Here is a 25,866-nt window from a genome sequence, read left to right as displayed (position 1 = left end):
TCCTATGTTGCACAGGGAAAATACTGTGGTTTCTCTACTTGGTTAAATTTTATAAGATATTGTAAATAAGCAAGTAAATCAGGTGTTTTCTTAATTCTGCTGAACAATTTTCCTATTAAACATTTTATTTCCTGTGCTGTCAAGAAAGTAGCTAGAGACCACCTTAAACAGTTACCAGGGAATAAAGTCTTCTCGAGTAAAAGGCACAAACAGCTTCGATCTACCTCCATGCTGGGAGATCTTCAAAAGTTTTACCTAAGTTGGAGAGCAAGACCAAGATGAATGTCTTGTAGATTGCTGCATTCTGAAAAATTGTTGAAAAAACAGCTTCCCAGTTCTGGTAAGCGTGCTGAGCACATTTATGACTACTGTGAAAAAAACACAGTAACATTAAATCTTCCTCAACCTGCTAATATATGTTCAGAATTAACTGCTTGTTCACAGCAATTCACTGAAATTAACTACTCATTTCTTATTGCTGTTTCAACCATTGAAGTAATTTTTAAGCCTGTGATCCTAAAATCGTATTCCAAATGGACCAAAGTTGCTCTACAACTGTTAATAGACAACCAGCTCATCCCTCCACTGAACTAAGCATGAATAAGAAAGAATAAACTGTCAGAGATTTCCTTTTCCATATTAATTCCTCAGAATACAGACCTTCCATGCAGCACCAGACACGTCTGTGGTGCAACATAAACAGAGTGTTCAGACATTTGCTATTTTTGATTTGGGTTTATTTTTTTATACATTCTTTCCTTACAGGATGATGCAACTTACCTCACATCTGTCAATCTCCGCAAAGTGAATTACTAGATCATTTACTATACACCTAACTTTCAAGTAAACACAGGACAGAACATGTCTTTCAAGATTTGAGAACATCAAATTCTGAAACCACTTCTTTTAGTGGATTTTCTTTATATCACATTGATAAGGATTTATGAACATATTTGCAAAGCAAGTGCTACAGAGTGGATCCTGCAGTATTTATTTAGAAAAAATATAGTGGATACAAATGACTAGTGCATGTTTCAGGCATGCCAAATATGATATACGTAGCAACAATGTATGTTGATGTCCTTGAAGAGCTAAGTTGACCCCTTGAAAAACAAGACTGTTCCCTTCAGAGTTCCATCTGCTAAAATATTCCATCACCTCAAAAACATAAATAGCAATTCTTTCTAAACTGTAAGATACTAAGAAAACAGAATTATCTTCTGAAGTCATTCCTATCCACTCTGTTCACCCTTTACCTCAAACCACTCTCTGTCACCCCAAGAAGCAGGACTGTGACTAAAGGCAAGTAATAAGCAGCTGTAAGTCTGTAAGCAAAACAAAGTATTTTCCATATAAACATTCTTATAATAAAAAGTATAAATATAGACATTACAGTTGTCCTTACATTTGTCCTCAAGGTTTTTCATGTAGTATTAGTCTTCAGCAAAGATTTCTCTATACAGAAGAATAATAAGTTAACTAAAGCTATGGTATTACTCCAGGTCAATAAAGCTAGTGGAAATGTGTATATATGCATGCTCACACCCTCTGTTAACCTGGCTTATATTGATTTAGACCCAACATCCTATCTTTAGACAAACAGGAGCAAACTGTGTATACACCACGCCTAAATTGCTTAAAAAATCCTGCTAACTATCACAATGTAGATTTGCTTTTGTGTATCATTAGCACACCATGTTTGCCTTAAGAATAGAAAACAGTGCATGACAACATTCAGCGTGCACAATGTCTGCTAACAACAAAAAAATGGCACTTGTGTCCACTCTTAATCATGAATTCCCTTTGAATCTTTCATAAAACTGATTGTGGGGGAAAAAAAGTACAACAACAGTAGCACAGTGTTTGTTGAACCACAATATTTTACTGACTATTGTTGGTAAAAGCTGGACTGGGAAGGCAGAAGGATTGCTTCCCTCACTATCCTATGCCCCCCCAGTCAGCTATACTGAGTACAGTGGAAATATTTTCTCTTCTATTCCTCCAGGCCCAGCCGGACAAGGCAAACCAGAATATTGTACGTTACAGCTACCATAACACAGCATCAACACCTGGTCACAAATACTGTGCACATCCAGGATCACAACACTACTGCAGCATTTTACAGTGCCCATTACTAGAACCCACAAGCAGATGTGGTGCACAAAAGTAGTTCACAGAAGTTACAAGAAAGTCCAAAAGTTAATTCACTATTTTTAAAAATGAGTAAATACTGTATTGTAAAAGCCTTTACACATTCTGAGAAATGTACTAATACAATATGTGCTCTTTAACCACTGCCTTTATACACCCTAAGTCCAGACTGAAAGACCATAACTAAGTACAACTGCTCATTTTTTACTTATTCAATTCATATCAACTGCTATAATGGCTCATGTGATATGAAAATAGCAACTAGAAATTTTAATAATACTTTCTCCTTCAAACTAAGCTTGAGTTACTGTCATGAACTTTGAAATATTGATTGTTTGAGTCATGCCAAAATAAATTCTCTGCTAGTTTAGTTCTGACTGTTTTATCTAATAATGAGCTAACTCAAGGTAGGACATTGGCTTCTAGCCTAATCTTGTTTAGGATCTCAGCTTTTCTCTTTTAGGTACTTTCTGTGAAAACAAGCTCTTTGTAGATGTTTCTATAAAGTATTGTAACAGCATGTGACAAATTGCCCTATGATGTCAAATGGCATTCAGCCCCAGGGAACCAGGTACTGCAGGATTTCCACAGAGTCCTTATGCTGAAACCAATTCCTGTTTCAGTAATTCAATCCAGGCAGTTGGGCTTGTTTGAGGTTTTTAGGTTTGGTCTTTTTGTTTGGTTGGTTGTTTTTTTTAAGATCTAGAATTCTGGTTTTGTACTGAGCACATGCAGAGAAAGCATTACATTTTTTTCCACTTGCAACTACCGTGAGAATCAGACTGAAACATACAGAAATACAAGGTGGATGTGCACTTATAACCTACACAAGCAATGCTTCTTTTTTGGCAATATGGTTATGCAACTTTTTCTTACAGAACATGGATTTTTTTTTTTTAATTACATATTTGTGGTCTTTCTCACATTGTGTCTGCAAAATGACAAAAATTCCTCTGCCCTATGAGAAGAGACTGAATTGAGTTAGGTCTTTTCACCCTGGAGAAGCTGCTCATGGGGCATCTCATCAGTTTTCCGGTATTTAGTGGTGGCTAGAAAGAGGACAGAGACTCTGTCTTCAGAAGGAGCCACATGGAGATGACAAGAGGAAATGGGTACAAGTTGCACTGGGAGAAGTTTCATCTCGATATAATAAAGAAATTTTTCACAGTGAGAACAGTCAATCACCGGAGCAACCTCCCCAGGGATGTGACAGTCTCCATTGCCGGAGGTTTTTAAGACATGACTGGGCAGTGTGCTAGATAATCACATCTAGGCTCCCTTTCCCATGAAAGGTTGGACCTGATGATGTTTTGAGGTCCCTTCCAACATGGGCTGTTCCATGATTCTATGAAAATAAAAAATTATTTTCCAAAGTTACTGCAGAAATAGTGAAGAAGGACTGAGCAGAGAAAAGAACTAGAAAGGTCCTAAAAAGGCATCCAAGAAGGGCAGAATCTAGAAAGCTATCGTGTCACACCTTTGTTGTCAGCTACATTCACTATGGCAAATGCACATCATGCTTGGGTCTTTTACCTCACACTAGAAGAAGTGACAATTCTTTAAAATAGTTTGCTAGATGGTGTCTTCTTCACCTCTGATGTGGCAAAAGTACAAGCAGACACACAGAGGAAGCCAGCAGATAAGGCAACAGTTCAAAGCCCCAAATGAGTCCTGACATCTAGGAGATGTTGCCTCTTCAAGAGGCAACAAAATGTTAGCAATTACCACCTTTCTTGCCAATACTTTCCCTATTTGAATCTTGGTGGGAAGCAAGATACCCCATAGCTATAGGTCCTCACATCTGATGACTCTTAGCTCTTTACCTGTAACTGCATGCCATTCAAAACTTGTCAATATATCATTTTACCACTTCTCTTAGTGTGAAATGTAGTTATATTTTACATCCTTGCTAAATATAATCTACGGTTAGCAGAATACGTTTGTCCATAACCACATGATCTCCTAGGGTAACCTGCTCCATTTTTTTCTGACGCAAAAACCCAATAAAGAGCTGTCATTAGCAAAACCAGATTGCTAACATAGGTCTATTTTAGGTTACACAATGAATACCTCTGATGCCTATCACACTTTCCAGACACTGGAGTTCATCCTTCACTTTCCTTGATGAGATGCCAAGCACTTTGGGAAGCTTCTTTCTTATACCAATTCATGCAAAAAATAGAATGTCAAGGAAATTAATTTAAGCAAAATATGAAAATGGAAGTAATCAGAACAAGAAAGCTATATGACCTCAAAGATAAAACTTACATTCTAAAAACTCAGAATACAAGAAATAAATGCAAATAAATGGTGAAGTTTGGTTCTTACTTAAGGAGACTGCTACTAATACTCGCAAACTTTCTATAGCATCAAAAAAAGATTCTGAAGTTGAAAGTTCAAATAGAAAAGATCTAGAAAAGAGACTACAACACGCTGGAGGAAAAGACACATCTCAAAAAAAATCTTAAAAATATTGAATGAAGTATACTATTTTACACAGGAAAATATCTGGGAGGGAAAAAAGCATGAAAACCAAAAATGACCAGTTTTGTGTTTTTTTTTTTTTTACATAAACGCTGGCCTCACAATACATTAAAAAAAATCATACAAGAAGATAACATACCATCAAATTGGAGCAGTTCAAGTACTAACAATACAAGTATACTTCAATCTTTGTAGTGAAATCAACCCACATTAGTAACATAAGAACATCATTACAATATCTTATGTTCTGGTGAAGTGAGTTAAAGTTTAACTAATCACCCACTGACCAAATGATCACATCATTCTTGCAACAAAACAAGAGCTATTAGTTTCAGAAAGGTCAGACTTCAGTATCGTCCTCCTTCCATGGAGAATGCTTCAGGCCTGTGCCAAGGAAAGCCAACAGTACTGGCGTCTCTACTATGTATGACCTGCAAAAAAGTATTCCAGTCTTTTATACTCTCAATTCACAACCTTTCACCACTACTAGAAACCTCACATGTGTTACTTACAAATACTGTTGAAAATTTGACAACTGAGTATAAAACTGTGGACATTATGCTGTGGACTGGACACAGGCCAGGTGAATCATGACTTTATTAAAATATGCAGCTTGTTAAGAAGGTATTGCAATTGACACAGTGGATGACTGATCAGTTGCTCAGAAAACTTTCATAAAATGATTTTGAATTAAGGTTTCTATATGGGACATCAGCATATTCATATCAGCAGCACAGACCTGGTGATCCTCATTCCCCTTCTTTTTTAGAGTCTCTAATAGGCCCCAGTGGACTGGAGGCAGAGGGCTGTAAGAACTCAGCAAGTGAAGCTGACTTAATGGATTCTGGTTTATTTCTGCAATCCTCAAGGCCCTCAAGATAGCAGGTGCAAACTTAGAATAATGAGCTGTAGATGAAATAATAATTGGGCAAGTTCTATCTTGTAATCGATCTGCAACTACTTTAGCAACAGCTGTGTGGGTATCCAAAATATACCCTGTAGTACTATATACAGAGTGAATGGCAGCTAGACAGTCCTCCTCAGAGCACCATCCAGCCACCAAGTCCTGCTGAAGCTTTTCAAGTAAATCTTTCTGTAGCTGGAAGTGGCCCTGATTTTCCAGCTGATTATATAATTGTGTCACCAGTTGTCCATCCTCATTAGTAATCAGGTGCAAGTATCGCTCAAGATTGGAGGACTTCAAAATATCTACTGCTGGTGAAAAAGTGGGAATCAATTTTCTTCCCCTCAAATCATAAACACCTGTTCTTATGAAGTCAGTCAAAACATTGTTTTCATTGGAAGCACAGATACATTTTCTAATAGGAATCCCCATCATTTTAGCATACAAAGCAGCTAATATGTTGCCAAAGTTTCCTGTAGGAATGCAAACATCTACAGGGCTTCCAAAAGGAATAATATCTTGATGAACAAGATCAAGGTATGCAGAGGCATGATAAACTACCTGAGGAAGCAGTCGTGCCCAGTTTATGGAGTTTGCTGCGGCTAAAGCTGTTCCATATTCTACTGTAAGAAAGCCAGTATAATCAGAATTAGTAAAGATTTGCTTTATAGCTGTCTGGCAAAAATCAAAATCAGATTTGACACCTACTGACCATGCATTTTCTTTCTGACAGCCAATCATCTGTGATTTTTGAATTGGGCTTACTCCATCCTCAGGAAAAAAATTCATCACAGCAATTCTCTGTTTGTCAGTGTCATGGAGACGACTAAAGCCATCTAGGACTGCACTCCCTGTGTCACCAGAAGTAGCTACCAGAACCAAGTAATTGCAGCTTCTGGGAATGCAGTATGCAAATATATGTGGCACCATCTGTAATGCAAAATCTTTAAATGATGCTGTTGGTCCATGAAATAACTCAAGGAGAAACTGATTGCCTGCCAAATGCCTAACTGGGGCAATTTTAGAACAAGTAAAGTTTTCTCCATAAGCAGTTCCAATAACTTCTGCCAGCTTAGAAGCAGGAATATCAGAAGGATGTATGCATCTTTCTAGTATAACCTGGGCTCTTTCAATGTAAGTTGCTTCTATTAGGCTTTGCCATTCTCCAGCAGTGAATTTTGGAAGTCCTCTCTCAGGAACAAAGAGTCCTCCATCAGGGGCTAAGCCCTCAGTGACAACATCACTGAAATATTTATGAGAGTCTTTTTCCATACTCCTTCCAGACCTACTAGACCTAGTTGAAATGAAAGTTTCCAGTTCCGAGTTTTGGTATCTCTTCACAGCATCAAGCACCTTTTCTGCTACAACCTCTGCTGCAATGTCCCCTCCACAAAGAACACGGATGTCATACCACCTTTTGTAGAACTGCTTCCTAAACTGAAGTATGTCCTTGAGTGAAATACCAGGAGACTGGCCCACGATGCGATCCACTTTCATTGATTTCAGCCTACTCATAATGACTGTTGTGGGCACATCCAGATATACAACTATACCATTTTTCTTCACATGCTGCATGCCAGCAGCATGCATTGGATTGGACCCAGTAAGGGAAATGACACTTCCAGATGCTGAAAACTTCAACAGGGCTTTTCCTTCCTCCTCTAAAAATTGCTCATTACCAACATCCTGCAGTTTTTCCGACACACTCATATTCCAGGTTGTTTCAAGGACATCATCATCTATATCTATGACGGGGCAATCTAGTTTCTGACCTACTATTCTCCCAATCGTTGTTTTCCCAGCACCCGGAGGTCCCATCAGGATAATGTTTTTGTTTCCAACAAGAGAATGGCTTGAGAACCATGACTTCCATATCTCTGCAAACACAGCAGGTCTTGAAAGCATCAGTTTTAAACACATGCTAGAAAGACTGTTTTGGGTTATTAGTCTTAAAGGCTGATACTGAACAATGTGAAACATCTTCTGCTGGGTTGTTTTGTTGTTTGTTTTTCTTTTCAAGACAACTTGACAATCCACTTAACTGCTTCAAAAAGGAAAAAAAACAGTAATTAGTCCTTCAGCAAACATCTAGGAAAAAAACCCTAAAGGATATGAAATTCAGAACAACAAGAATTCAAACATAAATGCAGTTATGACTTCATCAGTGCCAGGAAGACTCATTCCCTTCTCCTGCATAGTTCCAGTTGCTTCCACTAACAAATCCAACTTCAAACAGTCCATGTCCTCAGGGTAAATAAAAACATTCAACCCTAACACTACAATAGTATTTGCAAATAAACTTGCTTATAGGAATTCAAACCCAATTAGTTTTTCCTCTAGTAGACTTTTTTTTAAGTACACATTTACAAATAATGAAGATTAAATTATCTTCTTGCAATCAAAATGTTAACAAAATATGCATTTATCCCACCTTCCAAGACACCTTTGATTTTTTTTATACTTTCTTTGTAAAAAAATAAAATGCAAGACCCACTTAAATACACAGAAAACTCACAGACTTGTGCAACAGCAAGGCTGGAAGAGTTGCACCCAGTTCTCTTCTGAAGGGATGGCAAACCAAGCAAGTGATTTGTGAAGAACTCCTATGGAATTGTTTTGAGTGTAGTTTGTGTAAAGCAAGAGAGAAAGAACATGTCATGAAGGCACTGTACCCTCCAAAAAAAAAAAAAAAAAATATAAAAAAAATCACTAGGAAAGTTGCATCTACAACAAAGATTAAGCAAGAAGCTCTCAACGTTGTATTTTGTTTGCTTAGAGAAATCAACACCAGTATCAGCATAAATTGCAGCACATGATTTGTGCATGACGTTTAGGGCAAAGGGGGAAGAACTTTCAAAATCTCCATAAAGTGGCGGGGCAGGGGGTGGTGGCAGAGAAATCAGCAGAAATCTGCACAGAAAATCCCTACAGAATCATTTTTCATTTTAGGTAGGCAAATAAGTATCACCTTGTTATTTTTAATTTTTCATTATTCATGACTAAAAATGCTTAAAGAAAAGAAACACTTAACTTCCTATTAGGAAATTAATTAAATTTTAGATGCAAAAATCCAATTCAATGCTTGTTCATCAATTCTAAAAAAATAATATATATAAAATAAAAATATATATTTGCAATATATACAAAATCAGCATTTTTTAAAATTATTACTTTTAGCTGCTATAGTATGCAATACAAAGAGACAGTTGACTAAGCTGCAAGTTATATATTTTTTTTTCCTCCTGGCACTGTAACACATAACCAAAATGGCAATCAGCAACTTCTGATACCTACATTTTAAAGACCCAAATCCAGCTGCTAGCACCCCAGCATTTGCTTTGCAATGTTTATTAAAATATTTTCGTTTATATACCAGCTATGTGTTTCCCCACATTAATCACGACAGACTAAATAGAACAATTAAAGGAATTCACTACAGACTAAGTTTCCAAATCCTTCAGTTGTTCAGTGCCTTTTCTCTAGACGCTCTCCAGTCCAGGCAGCCTTTTATCACTGTGAAGAGCAGAAGGTGGCCTGGAATTGCAGTAGAAGGCAGGTAAGCACCCAGTGGCAACTGCACCATCTTCCAAAGACCTACTGGTGATTAATCCATGTTTACAGTGGTCACACCAGTCCTTTAAAGACCCTGCTGTTCCCCGTCAGAGTGCATATCAAATGACTCCAGAGACACAGGTCACAAACTTCAAAAATGACACAGAAGCTCAAGTTTTGTAAGAGCAAACCACAAAAACAAAGACTCTTTGCTTCCAGGTGCTCCTTGCTCTAGATAGCCCTGTGTTCTTCAATCTGTCTTTTACACTCTACTTTCTTTACCAACTATTAGCATACTTACAAAGTCAGAGTACTTCTAATAATTTAAATCTTTGCATTTGCGCACTTCTGCGTGGAGAGATGAGCTTGCAAACAGCAAGTCTCTGTGTCTGCATCCAGTGCTGTGACATGACGAACATGCTGTAATTACAAGGCACAGATCAGAGTAAAGATGGGCATATGATACTGTATCGTTTTTTCTCAATCCTTGTAAGGTATAAGGGAATCATCCTGTGTAGATGTAAATTTTTTGTAATAGTTATTAAAAATAAAAAAACAATCCGTGAAGAGTAGTTGTAATATTCAGTATCATTATAAAGCTGTACTGCAATAGTAATGCACCGTATGTACGTACTCACTATAGGGCCAGAAAAAGATCTTTGTATTAAACTGCCAGATGTAAATCAGTTATATTCAGGATTTTAAAAAAGTTAGAGACAATATTTTAGTGATTTTATTTCTTGAACATAAGAATTACTTCAAGTGTTATGTGTGCACTACGTGAGTACAAACCATGCCAAGCCTAGTGGCCTGCCCACCATGTCTAGTTGCACTACAAACTCACTTTGAGGTGCAGTCACTTGGTATGCACTATACAGCTGCTGGATGTAACATCTGGATTGCGTTATGAATCTAGGCCATAGCCATTGTTTGAAATCAACTCGGTTAACCTCGTGCAAAAATTCGCAGGGAATTCCTTTATTCAGCTACTCAGTTTGACCTATTCCGGTGTAATCCAATTCTGCACCCACATAAAGTACACGTACGCAGAAGTCTGCAACCACTGAATGCAACCTGTTTCCTTGAAATAATTTTTTGTTCACTTGGCAAAACTTTACTGTAAAACCAGCTCGAATTAGACTTTATCACTAGTAGAGTTTACCAGTCTAGTTAGAACACCAGGCCATTCAACTTTAGATATAAACCCCATGCCAAAAGGGTGGGGTTTTTTTGAAGCAGAGCTTACACCCATGCCGACTATGAAATTTTAAGTTTTGACAATACACCTTGACCCTTCACTTGGATGTTGACAGCACCTACATATCATTAGCAATTATCCACAATTTTAACAACCGCTGCCAATGACAAGAGTTCTAGTGAAAACTGGGCTTTGCTACTGGTATAGAGACAAAGTTTGCAACAATGTGACATGTGGTTAAAATTCAGTAACCAAACAAGGCAGTGGCAGTTTGCCGCTGCCAAAGACCTCAGGGTAGGCCAAGACTGATAATTACCGTATTTCAAAATTGTTAACACAGGACAACTTCCATTTGACTTTTCTCAGAGCTTTCACGCAAGAAAAAAAAGAAAAAAAATCCCAAAGAAAAACACTCAACCTTCTCGTGACCATCCCACGGACCAAGATCCTGCAAAGGTTCCCGCCTCACCGCCGCGCTCCCGCCTCACCGTTTCGACGCCCCGAAGGTGTCAAAGCGCGGGCGGAAGGAGGGGGCCCGCCAGGCCGCGCCGCGCCGCACCGGGGAAACGCGGCACCACAGAGACGGGGCAGCCGCGCCCGCCCGCCCCCCCGCGGCCAGTGCGGCCCCGGGCTCCCACCTCCCCTCGGGAGCGGCGGACGGCGCCCGTGCCCTGACCCGCCCCCGTGGCTCGGCACGGCACGGCACGGCACGGCACGGCACGGCACGGCACGGCACGGCACGGCACGGCACGGCACGGTTCCCCTCGCCCTCAGTCGCCCTCCGTCGCCCTCCGTCGCCCTCAGCGCGGCGCGCGCACGTACCGGTAGGGGCGGGGACAGCTGCCACAGGTACCACGCGCCCACCGCCTCACACATTCTCTCCCGCCCCCTCCGCGCACGCGCAGATCAAACCGCCCGGCGCGCACTGAGTCGGCCTTGCCGGCTTCACCTCCGCGAAGTGCGCCTGCGCGGCGCCGGGCGTCGCTTGGAGCGATTGCGCCTGCGCTGTCGCTCCCGGCCCTAGCGGCGGCTGACAGCTGCCTTCCGCCGGGGAGAGGCGGAAGCGTGATGGGGTAGGTTCCGCCCCCTCGTGGCTCTGTTACCTAGCAACGGGTTGCCCTAGTAACTACGGAGACAACCGTGGGCCGGCCCGCGCCTGCCTCGGCGGCCTGAGGGGGCTCAGCGGCGGGAGGGAGCTGTTCCCCGGCGTGGGCCCGGGGCGAGGAGGGAGGAAACGCCAGGCCCCCTCAGCGAGGGGGGCGGCTTTCCCGTGGCCAGAGCTTCTCGGCGAGGTGGGCGCTTCCCCGTGTCCGGGGCCCCTCAGCCCGAGGATGACGACGCAGTGTGCCCAGGAGAGCATCTATAACCTCCTGCCCCGCCTGGAGGAGAAGGCTGTCAAACCTCCCAGGTACGTGGGTGTGACAGTACCACTTGCAGTGACTGGTTCTGGCAAGGCAATGCACCTTACGGGTAACATGTATTAAACAACAACAACAACAAATAATCTAGTTTTTGCGTAGTTATTGCTCCTCCTAATGAGTCACTGACTAACATCTGAGGGCTTACAGCCTGCTCCATGAGCTGATGATTCAGTCTGGTATCTTCAATGCCATCTTGTTCATTGACAAAGATTTTACAAAGCACTCTTTCCACTCAAAGGAAAATTACGTGACATCTTTGTTACACACATTTATAACAATTTTTCGGTGAGCAGCTGAAAAGTTGGGGTTTTAAAAAATTTTTTCTCAATGCCACACTTCCGTTCTTTTCATGGGTCAGGTGTGTCTTCTGACGTTGTCTCTTTTGCTTCTCTTTCTCACCCCCTTACCCTAAAAACATTAAAAAAAAGGCCTTTTACCCCCCTAGTATTAATTCCTTTGAGAGTTTTTATAAAATTCGTATTTGATAATATGCAAAGTTATGTTATTTTTTCAAATCCCTATTACTGTATATGAAAGAAAGCTGTTAGAGCTAGCATTTTCAGTGAAAGGTTAAGGTAGGTCATAACTCAATAGCTTTAAAATGGGTAGAAGTACCAGCGACCCTTATTAGAACAAAGACAGTTATCTGTTTTCAGGTAGAAGTGTTCAGACTTGTGAGATTCCTAGTTCTGAACCTTTTCCATGTAAAAATAGATCATACATCTTTTTTTGTTTCCAATGTGAATGAACAATACTTTAGGCAGAGGAAAGTGAAATGACAGTATGGCAAGGCACGCAGCACACTAAATCTATTCCTGTCCTAATACCATTCAGGGATTTGGATACTCCGTGACCATCAGGTTCAGTTTAGGCAAGGGATTCCTTAGGTTGGATGCCATCTGACTAAATCCCCTTCTCATCTCACTGACTTCTGTTGTCACCCCGCTTACTGCTTTGGTAATCATGTGCCAAATATCCGTCTGGTAACAACAGTGTCAAACCTGGTTAATGGCATTATCTGACCAGTTTTAACTAATGCATACAAAATCTAGGGTCTTTTATTTTTTTCAAATGAAATCATATACATTTCGCTCTCAACTGACCAGGTACTACTCAGGAAACCACAGCAAGCATCCTCATTTTCCACAGCTTTGATGTCCCAAGATGACACCTAAGGAATAGTAACTGTCTTCTTACAAATGTATTGTCTTTTTCCCCCCTTGCCAAATGATGAATGGATTCAGGTTCTGAAGTCCCCCATACCCATGTTTTCTTCCTTGCAACCCTCTCTGACACCTGTGCATGACAGCATTTAGTCACTTTCTCAGCCTGAAAAGTCACTGAAAAGGTACAACTGCCACATCTCTTTATCCAAAGGAATGCCTGTAGCTGCCCACAAAAGACATCTTACCTTATGCCAATATGTAATAAACTCAATACCTTCTCATTCACTTTCTCGTTCCAAGACTGTGAACCCTACTAGGTCAAACTCCTCATAAAGTCACTACCTTTCTCTACTGTGTGGCTACAATGCCACTCCTAGCAAATGACGAGGAATGCAATTACTTATGAGTGTGGTGGGCTTGTGCCTATGTCTATAGCTGTTTAGCATGAATTGAACAGAAAAAAATAAATAAAACTTAATTCCTTATGATTACAGGTATTTCTGGAATTATATATAATCTTATGTACATAATCCTCTTTCTGATTTTGGAGACCAAATCTCCAGCAGACAAAATAACTCCACAATGTTAGTGAAGTCCTCTTACATGTTCTAATGTTATGATCAAGTACAAATATGTGTATTGGACATTTCCAGCTCACATACAAAAGCTTTCATCAGTGTTGCTACTATAATTCCCATTCACTTGGCCCAGCATTACATCATTTCTTTCATACTATTTCAGTATTTCTGTAAAACAGGTTACACTATATATAATCTTTTATATTCTTTTTTTCCTTACCTGAAAACATGGTGTAGTTTTTTCATAGACACTTAGGTTTTTTCTGTGAAGGAAGAACGCAGTTGTTCATAAGCTTTTATCATGACATGTTTCCTAAATTAACATGACATGTTTCCTAAAGATGGACAATTTTTAAAAGGTACAATGAGGTAGCCTGAGCTTCAGGAGCGGGGAGTTCTGCTCCCTCAGGAAAACATCTGTGACAGCTCAGTCCTTCAGATAGAGGCAAGATGCTGCTAATCAGCTAATGATCAGCATTTGGCTTCTTTTGGAGAACATGTGTGCATACTTTTGATTAAAGCAGAAGTTACAGTGCCTTATGCAACATTACACCATAACAGCAGTATGTGCATACAGCTTTTCATATTTGAGCCCTTACTGATTTTCAGATTAGCTGTTTCAGTTAGTGCCAAAACCACCTCTGATTGCAGTAGTTCAGGATCATAATTTGGATCTGTGTAATATAAGAAATATACAGTTTGCTGTGCTGTTTCAGAGCAGTCATCTGTCTCATCTAATCTCTTATAATAGTCTGTAACAGATGGTTCAACAGGAACATTGAGACAATGATACAGTGGACAGTAATAAGATAAACTGATGATCAAGGACATTCTGTCCAACTCTCAACTATGTTTGACAAGTTTTCAGAAGCATGAGGTTTTACATACCTCTAAAATTTGTTTGATCCCATAGAATGAAGCAGTTCTCATTATCAATACGTATCTCATATTTTTTGAAGCCAACTGAGTTTTTCCATAGATGTGTTTGATTGCTGTGTAAGGCCCTACAATGTACTGCAACTACAGCTTCTGAAACGGCCGAGATACATTGGCATTTGCATCTTTCTCTTACTACAAACTTTCAAATATAGAAAATCTAGTAAAGTAGGTTCATGATTACTATTTTCCTGTAGATGCACAGCAGCTGCATATTTTGGATGCATTTTTGAACAAAACAGCCACATTAAAAAAACTTTTAAAAATGGAGTTAATTAAAAAATAAAGACGAAAGTGTGTAACACACAACCTCATAAAAATAATTAATTAGTGCAAGCAATACTCAAAACAGTTTATTTCCAAAATTTAGGTCTTGTTGATTTTCAAAATGTCTGAGTTCAGTATTTATATGAACAGTGCATACAGGGACCATTTCCCAAAGTGTGATAATACTGACCTTGGAGACACAAGAGAAGAATGAACAAGCAAGCTAACTTCAGAATCAGAAAAAACACTTGTCAGTGCGGACCTTGGCTTATCCTTAGTATGGAGTTTGTATGAGTGATGGCCTTTATTTGGGAAAGAGTACAAAACAAAATAGCTTAGGCTTTTGGCATGAACTACTGCAAAAATATATATTCTTTGAAGAAGTATTTTTAATAATTTTCTGACCTTTAACTTCTTTATGGCTATTTTTTAACATCTAAGGTATATATCCACATTCAGACCATCCGTGAAATGTGAAGCAGAGAAAAATAAAGCTCAATGGAAAACTATGGGACCAGCGAAAGTTGCAGTGCCATCTCCAAAAAATTTTCTGCAGAAACATTCAAAAGAACCAAAGCTACCAGCAAGTAAGTGTAGACATGAAATATATGAAATGTATTTTTTTAATTTTAAAATTGATAATATTAATGTTGAAAGTAACAGTTAGTTATGGAGAATCAATTTTTTAAAAAAATCTAAAATAATTTTTGTATGTTGGGACAGTTTCCATTGTTCCTTTTATAGTATCTATGATACCAAAATTATTTCTTTATTTTACAAAAATTTTTCTTATTTATTGTGTAAAATACTGAGACAAGCAACAAGGCGATTATATATGTGGTTAGAAAATACAGTAATTATTTACTGTCATGTGGTACAAAACCAGCTGAAATATAAAGCAAAATTCTATCTCTCTTGGCTGCAGCTATTCAGATGTTGAAGATGTGTTGATGGTATGTTCTATCCTGCTGATATTTCAATTTGTAATAACATAGTTTAGATTTGTACGTCATTCTTTTCTGCAATAGATCATTAACATTTAAGTAATATGAGTAGGGGTATTAGAAGTGAACTAATTGTTTTTAATGCTTGAAGAGATATGGGAAAAGTATGTGTGCCTTTCTTGATGTTATAAGCAACATACAGCTTTTACTTTTTAGCACTCACTGTCTGCTCTTAATCCCGTAGTGTTAAATTGGCTGGCAGTGTTCAAAGCAATTTTTTGGAGACCTGCATGTCACAGAAGTAAGAAAATTGGAATATTTTGTTGCAAAATGCATGCTATCTTTGGGCACAAACCATAATTCTGGGTATAAGGAGTTGACAGTTCTAATGTTCAGCCTCATGGCCGGTTCTGCAAGTGTGGAGTGACCTTAGTGCTGCTGGAGTTCTAAGTACACTGCTGTCAGAATTTATAATTGAGTTACAAAGTTTCAGCTTGAAACTGTTTTTAGCCTGGAAAAGTAGAAGAGCTTAACTTACAGTATTAAAAAAAAAGCTGTCTCAGAGAATGTAGGAGTCCAGCACCTGAATTTACGTGGCACACACAAATGGCTTTAGCACTGAAAATAAAGGCTGTCCCAGGAGGCTTTGGAAGCTTAATGCCTCAGGCAATATGGATTATTAGAACCTTAAGGTAAACTTTGGTCCCAGAGGTCCTGTAGGCATCCTGGGTCATTTTTGAGTAAAGCCTTCACTTTTTCAGGAAATCTGAACAGTGTTCAGTATACTGGAATGTCATACTTCATGACATCTGAGCATTAATTCTTCCAAGATCAAGACCTTGTTACATTACCTCACTAGCATTTTAGATGGGCATGGGAAAGAAGGTTGATTCACCAATAATTTGGAGCAGTCTGTAAGATCTCTTTTAAGTACTTGTATTATAAAATTAGTGTTATCTATTTCCAATTTGCTATATATTGAGATACAGCACTCCGACTCATTTTTCTCAGACAAGCAGCTCACAATATTTCTATTTCAACTTGTTGATTTAGGGCTTCATAACAGAAATATGTGCTTAGGTGTTTGCATTTGGAGTCAATGAACCAGAGCCTCAAAATTACTATGACACATCACAGCTTTGATCCAGACTAGTAATTTCATTGCCATGATTAGATCCTAACAGATCTTGAGAAGGAACTGTATCATTAACTCAGAAAGTTCTTGTACTTTGTTGGATGGAATTTCATACCTACCTCACAGAAGTTACACTGCTTAATCACCTCTTTTAAAGCATGGTACTTTCATCACTTGGAATTTAACCAGTTATCAGTTGTGTAAATGGGATTATGGCATTGTGTTTGTGGTATCTGTGCCGCCTTCAAAACTGGGTTTGATCCAACTAGTTAAAAAATAGATTGCAAGGGCAGAACAGAAAGATTGAACTTGTTTCCCTAAAGTCTGGGATAGCCTGATTCTTTAGAGTCTGATTACTCACCACTTCCTTACAAAAGGTGTGTTTCCTAACCTTCAGGTGAATCTTGTTGTATTACTGGACTTGGCATTCATTTTAACCAAGCTTGGTTGCTGGCTGCAGTAGTGGGGCCTCCCAAAGCAGCAAGTGTGCACCAGTGTACTGCAGATAAGGGTGAGCCAGTGCTCACTGAGAGGCTTCAAGATCTTGTTTCCAAAAAGACATCCTAAGAGAAATAGAGATTTAAGTCTGTGTGTCCTAAAGTACTAAGTTATGGCAAGCTATCAGGTTGTAAAAACAATACCCAGGAAAGCACTGGTTCATGGGGTCAGTATCAGGAAACCAGCTGTTGTAGGAATGAGCTCTGTCACTTGTGACATTACATTTATTTTCTGCCAAAGAACATGAACTCAGACAACCTGAATCAAATTATGTCTGATAATGATTGACTTAGTTACATCTAGTGGGAAACATGGTGGGAAATGAATTGTCTTTCATCACTCACCTGAAGTGAGACTACTCAGGAGACTACTGACTTTCTGTTGGTGCCTTGGAGAAAAGATTACACTAAAAAGGAATAGTGTCTATATTCTCTGGAGAAAGGAATGTGAGAAGTTGTTTACAAGTGTTAGGGAGCAGCAAGAGCAGGGCTTTTCCCTAAGGGGAGGTGAGCCAGAAATTGAGGGCAACCACAGTGGAGGCTGGACAATGACCTTACCAACAGAGTGTAGTCCCATCACACCAGAGGCAGGTGAGCAGAGTAGGGTGGTGATGAAAATGTGTCCTATCAATGGCCTAGTGACCAACAGGCAAGACGGGGTAACAGGCCAGGTCTATCCACCAATTCCACATAGCTCTTCAGGAAGAGGACTAGGGGCAGGCATGGCTGAAACAGCTCAGCCAGGCACTGACAGCACAAGGCTGAGCTGAAATGGGGTTCCTAAGCCCAAGGGTGTGGGGTGGATGCCCCAGGTGAGACTGGGCAGGGCCATTAATGCCTAAAGGCCCTGACAATGAGCATCTCCAGTAAAAGTAGTTTTAATTACATTTTTAAAAAGTCCCATACTACTGCAGTTAAGAGGAAATGAGTGACATATTATAAGAAAAACCCATCTAAACTAACATAGTATTTCCTACGTTATGAAACTTCTATTACGCTAAACAAGCATACTCATTTTCATCATAGTACATTCCCAGTCAATTCTTTCATTGTAGATACAGTTGGTTTCTATTTTTATGTAATTTTGTACATAGTTTTTCCCTTTTGAAAAATGTAATAACATTAAATTGCAAAGCTCTTCATAGTTATTGCTGAGAATGTTTACATGCTCAATTCACAGGGAAAAAAGAACAGGATAGTAAGAAATTGCCTGCATTATCAGTGCCACGGAGGACAGATCACCCAGTTATGGGAATTCAGAGTAAAAAGAATTTTATAAATACAAATGCAGTTGCTGCTATCACGGGATTGCCTAAAAAGCCTCAACCTATTTATGTTGATAGAAGACAGGGAGATAAATATCTGCTTGAAACTTCAGGACTTGTTCCAAAATATATTAAAAAAAAGGTAAGTTTTATTAAATAATAGTGGAAATACTAGTAGCAATGCCTATTTTAGGTTCTCTATTGCATTCTCCTGTGAAACGTTTATGATTCTTTTTGAGATGTTTAGATACCACTGCTGTTTGTGGTAGACCTTTGAAATTCATCAAGAAGAAATCACTGGCACTAGAATTGTGCCTTGCCTTTCCTCTGTATTCACTTGCTTATGCTGTCAGAAAAAAAATTGGCAGAATTATGCTGCTAAAGCAATAGCATATGTGTTGCATTGGGAACCCAGGGAGCATCTGATGGGGAGAAAAATGGAGTTCTGTCATGAATGAATGCTGGCTTTTTAGGAAAGACAGGCAGGAAAGAAGAGGAGGGGGTGCCCTTTGGATGAAGGAGCTGTTTAAATATATGGAGCTCTTCTATGGAATTGGCTGGTTGCGCTTGTGGGTCAGGATCAGAGGAAAGGCCAGTAAGTGTCAAAAGTGTGTTTGTTATGGACCATCCAATCAGGTGAGGAACTGGATGAAATTTCTTTAAGCAGCTTGAGGAAATCTTCTGATCACAGTGCAGCTGCTTAGGGAACTGCTTCACCCTCCTTGATAACTGCTGAAGGGACAACACAATGGCATGAAAACAATCCAAAAAGGTTCCCGGAGTGTGTCAGCAACAGCTTCTTAACACAGATGCTGGATGAGCCAACCAGTGGTCATGCTGTTCTGGTTCTGCTACTTACAAATGAGAAAGAACTGGTCAGAGGTGTGATAATCAATAATAGTCTTGTTTGCACAGGCCATGAAGTAGTTCAAGATCCCGTCCTCCTCAGCGAGGCAAGTGGTAGTGTACAGACCCTGTACTTCAGGAGAGCAAACATCAGCTTATTCAGGGAACTAGTAGGTAGGACCCCACGGGAGACAGCTCTGAAAAGCAAAGGAGCTTGAGAGAGCTGGCATGCCTGTGAGGACAACCTCGTCCAAGCACAAGAACAGTCTGTTCCACTATTCAGGAAAACAAGATGTATTAGGAGTCTGGCTTATTTAAACTGGTAACTCATGACAGAGCATTATGCAAAAAGAGACATGACATATGACATAACTCATGACAAGGAAGATGCAAAAAAGCAAACCTGCAACTCTTGCAGTACCTTTGCATGGCTAAACATATATATAAATGATGCTAGTCATAGTGCCACCCAACACTAAGAGATTTGTGAATCATTTAGCATTTGGTAGAAAGAAGGTAGACTCCAGTACCTTCTGGCACAGCTAGATAGGCTTCATTTTACAAAGGATAAGGCAAAATAGATGTGTTCCTCCAAGTATATCTGGGATATTCAGAAATTATTTGTCCTCCCAGAAACACAATTCTGCCACATCTAGAAGGGGGTAGTTTATCATTCCTAAGTAGTCCAGTTTTCATGTAGGTATTAATACTATCACTCTCTTTTATGGCATGCAATGTTCAGCAAAAATCAGGATACAGGAAGACCTTTCAAAGAAAGTATCTAAGGAATGTGTTTCAGAACATAGAATCTGACACCATATAAAAATGTAAAATAGCTTGCTGTCATTAACAGGTTTCAAACTCCTCACTGAACCATCAGTTCTTATAAATAAACATTTCGGTTTCTGGATTCTGTTGTTTTCCAAGGTTGTGAAAAGAAATTGAAGGGAATTGTTTATATGTTTTGCTCAGGCTACAAAGGCAATCATGTCTGATACTTCTAAGAACAGTGATTTAAGATTTTATTGCTTGGTAGTGCAAAATTCCATTTCAAGCTGTCTTTGCAAATGTAATATACTATGGATGACAGGTATTTCTTTGTTTCCTTCATAAAAGCACATATAAGAAACTTCTTCCTTACCCTTATAGGATTATGGTGTTACACCAAAATATGTAACACGGAGAAATGAAGAAATGAAGAGAGCTCAGAAAGAATACGAGGCCGGTATCTTGGAGCATCTCAAGAAAAGAGCCATGAAACGGCTATCTGATGAAGAAAGGAGAAGTCTTCTGCAGGTGCATATTTTGATTTAGTGTAATTAGTAACATGTACAAAATATTAAATAAGGTAATGTCAGTCCATGTAAGTAATAAATGTATATTCTATTTTTTAAGTGAAGTGAATGAGTTAGCTACTTTTTCACTAGATGGAGCTGTAGAACAGTTGTAAACTGAACTGAAGGGAGCTGATCTAGCTACATTTTAGTCCAGTTTTACAAGTACTTCAATTCTGTTAGATCCCTATCCCCCTTAATGACTTGGAATTTCAGTGAAACTTCAAAGGAATGCAGAAAATCACCTAAATGGATTTAGTGACAGTTCTGACTCTCTACTTGTGAATCATGGAAAAATATGCGGGGTTTTTTTTCCTGATGCATAAGATTGACACTTTCATTGGCAGTTTCTATGTTCACATTGTGACCTCACTGACTAAAGTATAAGGTTATGCTTTAAAATGTAGCAAAAACAGAATTAAGTTGCAATATACTTGTAGAACTCTGGCTGGAAAAATTGTATTTTGTCAAGCTGTTTTGGATACTGTCTTTCATACAGGTTTTATTGCAGAAGATTTTCTTAAGAGAAATAATACCATAAAATAAATAGACCGGAAAAGAGACATTTTCAAGTATATCCCATCCTTGAACTGGAATTTCTTATGTCCACATTTTAGCCAAATTTCCTATGAAAATGAGGCTTAGATTACTGTGATACCTATTTATCAGTCTGTCCCTTAATAACTTGATCTTAGCAGCCACCTGAAACAAATTAGCAGATGGATGGGCATCTCCAAGGTGCTAAATTCCCATAAAAAAGCCCGCCAGATATTTAGAGAGAAAACACAGTGTTTTAACTCACTTGCAAAGATTAACTGGTTGACCAGCAAGATCCAAAATAGCTAGCACAATGGTGTCTCTTGCTTATGCAGCAAGCAGTAGAAGCTAGGAAGGAGTATGGGAGAGAGGTGAGTGTATTGCATTGACAGCAGTATAAAGAACATAACAGCAAGGGTGAAGATTAAGATATTTTTATGGTGGGAAAGGCATGGGACAAGCTGATGGTCCAGCAAGTTAACTATGCAGCAAAAATATATGTGCAAAAAGGCATGTGAGTTCAGCTGCTCACAATTCTGCATTTAGTTTTATTAAAATTATGTTCTGTATTTTTCAAATAGAAGAGTATACTGATATATTTTTTAATTAAAAAGTTTTTGGATTGTTTTTATTAACTCAGTATTTTCTTTTAAATTTTTCAAAAAATTTGCTCTTTCATGGGTCAGATTATTTATACAGTTACATTGTCAGGAGGAATTAGTGTCCCCAGGGTATGTGGCTTCTACCCAGTGCTCAGCTGTAGACATATGGGAATTCCTGTCTTTTAAAATAATTGACATTGCTAGTGAACACATGTGCCCTATCTGATTTGAAAGAATACGTGGCAATAGATGTCTGAGAACAAAATCAAGCCTCATGAACTTACAAAAATAAAGGGAAATAATTTCTGCCAACATATTTTTGAACTCTCCATTGTGCTTACTTTGGTTGGGATTTTATGAGAATAAAAGAGAGTGTTGATAAATGCAGTACATACTTCTCACTGATCCAGTATGTATTAGAATTCCTTATATAGAGTTAGATATTCAGTTTGTGATCTAGCCCATAGCAGTAATGGTCAGCATATTACATTGCTCTTGGAGGAGCTCTGAGGGAGACTTTTATGGAGGGGAGTCATGATCTGCTTTTGGTCTCTCCACTCTGTAGGGATAGAGTAAATTGTGATGAGTGCATGCTCTAATGTGTTTTAAATTTCACTGTTTTAAGTGATTTCCAAACTAGTTTTTACTAATGTATACAAAGAATTATTTAAAAGAAGCTATGAATGACTCTTCTATGAAAGTTTTGGAAATATGGTGTTTATTTTCATGAGTACATATTTGTAAACTATACCTGATGCCTGGTAGACTAGGAGCTTTATTTAAGTACTTTACAGCCTTGGATTGCAAAGACAAGTAGCATTACAAGACAGTAAATAAATAGCCTTGTTGCTCTAAGTTTCACATGTTGAGGTGGGGTTTTTAAATTTATGTAGATATTGGTATATGAAGATTTTTGGAATAACCTTTATGGACAACACTTAGATGCTTAATATGAATATGCAAAAAGCACGAATTGCTATGTAATAAATGGACTGCTTTGAATCAGTAAAATATTAGTTCATATTAAAAAGCATGTTTTTCTTAGTATTGGCAGGGAGAGGTAATTTTTTTCTGTTAAATCAATTCATACAGTGGACAAAATCATTCAAGTTTTTTAGCACAAGAGTCCTTGAGTTCCAAAATCGAAGCAACAATCTTCAAAGCTAAATATGTGTTAAGGTAATTCCTTTAAATTTAACTTCAGTATGTTAATCAATTAGCCAGTCTGGGAGAAAAGGTGTTTAATAATAGCAAAGAAGGACATGAGTTTGGAAATCACAGCATGCCATAAAATCAGTACGTCAGTTGAATCCGGTTTTAGTTATGAAGCAGAGTTGAAAACTTTAGTTCCCAAGAGAGTAACTTCAGTTCATTTTTTAAGATACTTTGTGATCTCCTCTAAGGAAACAGAACTGAGAGCCAAAAACATTTTGGAAAAGTGTTTTCTCACTGATAGCCATATTATATTATTTGCTGATAGCTGTATGAGTTCCTTGTAGTAGGTGTGATTATTAAGTTCACCCATATAGTTTTCATGAGGATGTTTGATGCACTGAACAAACTCTACTAAATCCTTATATATGCATGTATAGGATGTGTAGATTTTGATTATCCTCTTGAGGAGAGAAAGTAAGAGCAATTGTTGCAGAAATTGTGAAGATGTAAAGAAAAAAATTATTTTTCTACCACAGTCTGGTTCCATTCAGCATATATTGGTGGACAAAAGTTTGTCTCTGATGTTGAATTAACAAGTTCATGAGTATCTTTCAGATGATTGCATGGGTTTTTTTAGGCAGGGTTTTAGTCTTGGGCTTTTATATATGGAAGATACAGTTCATTTTATCTAGTAAGGTAATTCTTCACATAGCAGCATTCAAGAGAGGTAGCAGTTACTGAAATTATTGTTGACAGGGTCAGTAACAGCTAGGTTTTTTAGTCCAAATGATAAATAAGTTGCCTACAGGTGTTATTGTAAATGTAGATTAGGAAAGGAATGCAATTATTTATAATTTTTTCAAAGTAGTTTGTAGAAGTTAAAATATTGTGCGATCAGTTTGGTGTCCATGGTCTGAGCAAAGTCTCAATTACGGAAAATGAAGCTTGTTGTGAGATGAACTAAAATGCTGCTGAATTTTGGCTGGAGTTCCAAGTATTGGTGCTCTTGTGATTATTTAAGATAGGTAACACCACTGTGTGTGACATGGTGATATCTGTGGTAGCTAGGTTGCTGTTTATGGGGAAGTGGTTTCTGTAGTACAGTTTGTAAGATAATTCCTGTTGCATTTTGGAGAAAAGAAGACATTTGAGTGATAAGAGTTTTGAGGCAGCTTTTATGAATCATAGTAGTTCCTCAGTGAGCATATTAGCATTAGATACAGTGGAGCAGTCACTGTTGCCTACCTGTAGATCATTGAAAGCATAGAAAGTCTCTTATATAGAATAAGGAAGAGTCACTCTTCATTTACCTTGTGCAGTTTTTCTTGAAGATACTGAGGACTGGAAATTAAGTGTACAGACTTCCTTGAGTTCCTGGTAGGCTACAGAGTTGACTGTTAGTCACATTGACATACTTTTTTTCAGTTTAATATTTTTGTAGCTCGTCCTTCATTGGCTAGTTTAATTATTGTTCTGTTGCCTCTTACAGGCTGTAATTTTTTCTCTCCAAGACACAGAGTTTTGTGAAGACCATTCCTTATATTGCATCAGAATGAGTCAAAATTATTTCTGTTGCAACCTCTTTGATTTTTAAGCGTTTAATTTATTTGATCCAATTAAGATGATTAAACATTATCCATGTATTTATCTATTATTTTAACATTGCAGTGACATTCACCAAATGAAATATTAACAAAAAAACCCTAGGTAGTTTATATGCATATTATTCTTAATGAAGTAAGTTTTCCTCATATATTTCCTTTTCTTATAATGGCACTAGGGGCTGAAAAAGAACTGGGAAGAAGTGTATCGTGAATTTCAGGGTCTTTCGGTAGAAATAGACACCATACCCAAGAAGATATATAAAGAAAAGCTGGAAACACAGATGAAACAACTGGAGCATGACATAGAAGTAATTGAGAAGCACAAAGTTATCTACATTGCAAATGAGTAAGGACTGTTTTTCAAATATTGCCTCTTTCCTCCTTTTCTTTTTCTCTATCTCTACATCTCCAAGAAGTGCCCCCCTAAATCCTGAGAAGAAATTGACACCGCCAACTATTCAGAAGGAAATATTCAACTAATAAAAGTATGTAGCTTCTTAGAAAAGTTGTTGCATATAGCTCTTGTCTGTATAATTCACAAAACATTTTGAAATAAAATTCTTAGTTAAACTTTTGAGTATAAAAACATTAATTTAATCTATTATTCTTTCTAATTTTTATTAACTACTAAGTTTTCTATAAACATCATAGAAAAAGCATAAAAAATACCGTTTCATATGTTTGGAGCACTTCTTTCCTTGCATAGCCAAAACAAAGTGAAATAATTGGCTGCTGAAACAGCTTGGTAAATATAACTTCAGGGTGGGATGGCTTCTGGACTAGTTATTAAAGAGCTGTTGTGCTTTACTTAAAAACTTGAGTGATTGTATTTCTAAACAGCTTGGCTTCTGCATAACATTTTGTGTACTCATTTTTTTGTTACCAAAACCAATTTTTATGGTGGAAGCCCATAATAATATAGACTTCATGCAATACAGATACCACATGTCGCTTGCTGTGTGTGTTTATGCATAAATAATTTGGTAATACTATAGTAAATTACAACTAAAGTAGAAAAATGTGTTTTGATTGCTATTATGTGTGTAATGTTAGAATGAAAGCAATATACTAGCATGTGAGTCAAGGCCTAGGCAGAAATTATATCAGCATACTATAGTGCAATTATTTGCATACTATTGTGCAATTATTTGCATAAAACGAAAAATTGTTTTTATTTCCTACTGCTTAACCTTTGCTTCAGAACACAGCTTTTTCTTTATGGTATCAATCATTACCACCAGCAGCTGTTGTGACATCATAGTATCTGACATCAGCACAGGATGAAGTAAA

At 38.2% G+C, this 25,866-nt stretch overlaps 2 protein-coding genes across 2 annotated transcripts; one reads left to right on the top strand and one right to left on the bottom strand.

The window, feature by feature from the left end:
- Nucleotides 1-614: 614 nt before the first annotated feature.
- On the bottom strand, nucleotides 615-8,201 carry THNSL1 (threonine synthase like 1). Its single transcript, XM_049799202.1, is given in 3 exon segments — nucleotides 615-7,531; nucleotides 7,533-7,583; nucleotides 8,055-8,201. Coding segments are annotated over 3 exon segments (2,430 nt in total). The 5' UTR covers nucleotides 8,199-8,201; the 3' UTR covers nucleotides 615-5,296.
- A 3,206-nt stretch (nucleotides 8,202-11,407) lies between these two features.
- ENKUR (enkurin, TRPC channel interacting protein) lies at nucleotides 11,408-25,064 on the top strand. The gene is made up of 5 exons (XM_049799203.1): nucleotides 11,408-11,697; nucleotides 15,099-15,244; nucleotides 18,414-18,640; nucleotides 20,494-20,640; nucleotides 24,753-25,064. The coding sequence occupies exons 1-5, from the start codon at nucleotides 11,621-11,623 to the stop codon at nucleotides 24,924-24,926; spliced, it is 771 nt and encodes a 256-aa protein (XP_049655160.1). The 5' UTR covers nucleotides 11,408-11,620; the 3' UTR covers nucleotides 24,927-25,064.
- Nucleotides 25,065-25,866: the final 802 nt, after the last annotated feature.

The sequence above is a fragment of the Accipiter gentilis genome, chromosome 4 (assembly GCF_929443795.1).
Source record: "Accipiter gentilis chromosome 4, bAccGen1.1, whole genome shotgun sequence".
In the NCBI taxonomy this organism is placed as follows: domain Eukaryota; kingdom Metazoa; phylum Chordata; class Aves; order Accipitriformes; family Accipitridae; genus Astur; species Astur gentilis.
The sequence above is the reverse complement of the archived record's forward strand: the minus strand, read 5'-3'. Positions and strand labels throughout refer to the sequence as shown.

Excerpts from the sequence above, each read along its gene's own strand:
- ENKUR (XM_049799203.1), top strand. The coding sequence starts at position 11,621 with ATGACGACGCAGTGTGCCCAGGAGAGCATCTATAACCTCCTGCCCCGC. Across the intron at positions 11,698-15,098 it reads AAGGCTGTCAAACCTCCCAG|GTATATATCCACATTCAGAC; the intron begins GTACGTGGGTGT and ends TTAACATCTAAG. Across the intron at positions 15,245-18,413 it reads AGAACCAAAGCTACCAGCAA|GGAAAAAAGAACAGGATAGT; the intron begins GTAAGTGTAGAC and ends CTCAATTCACAG.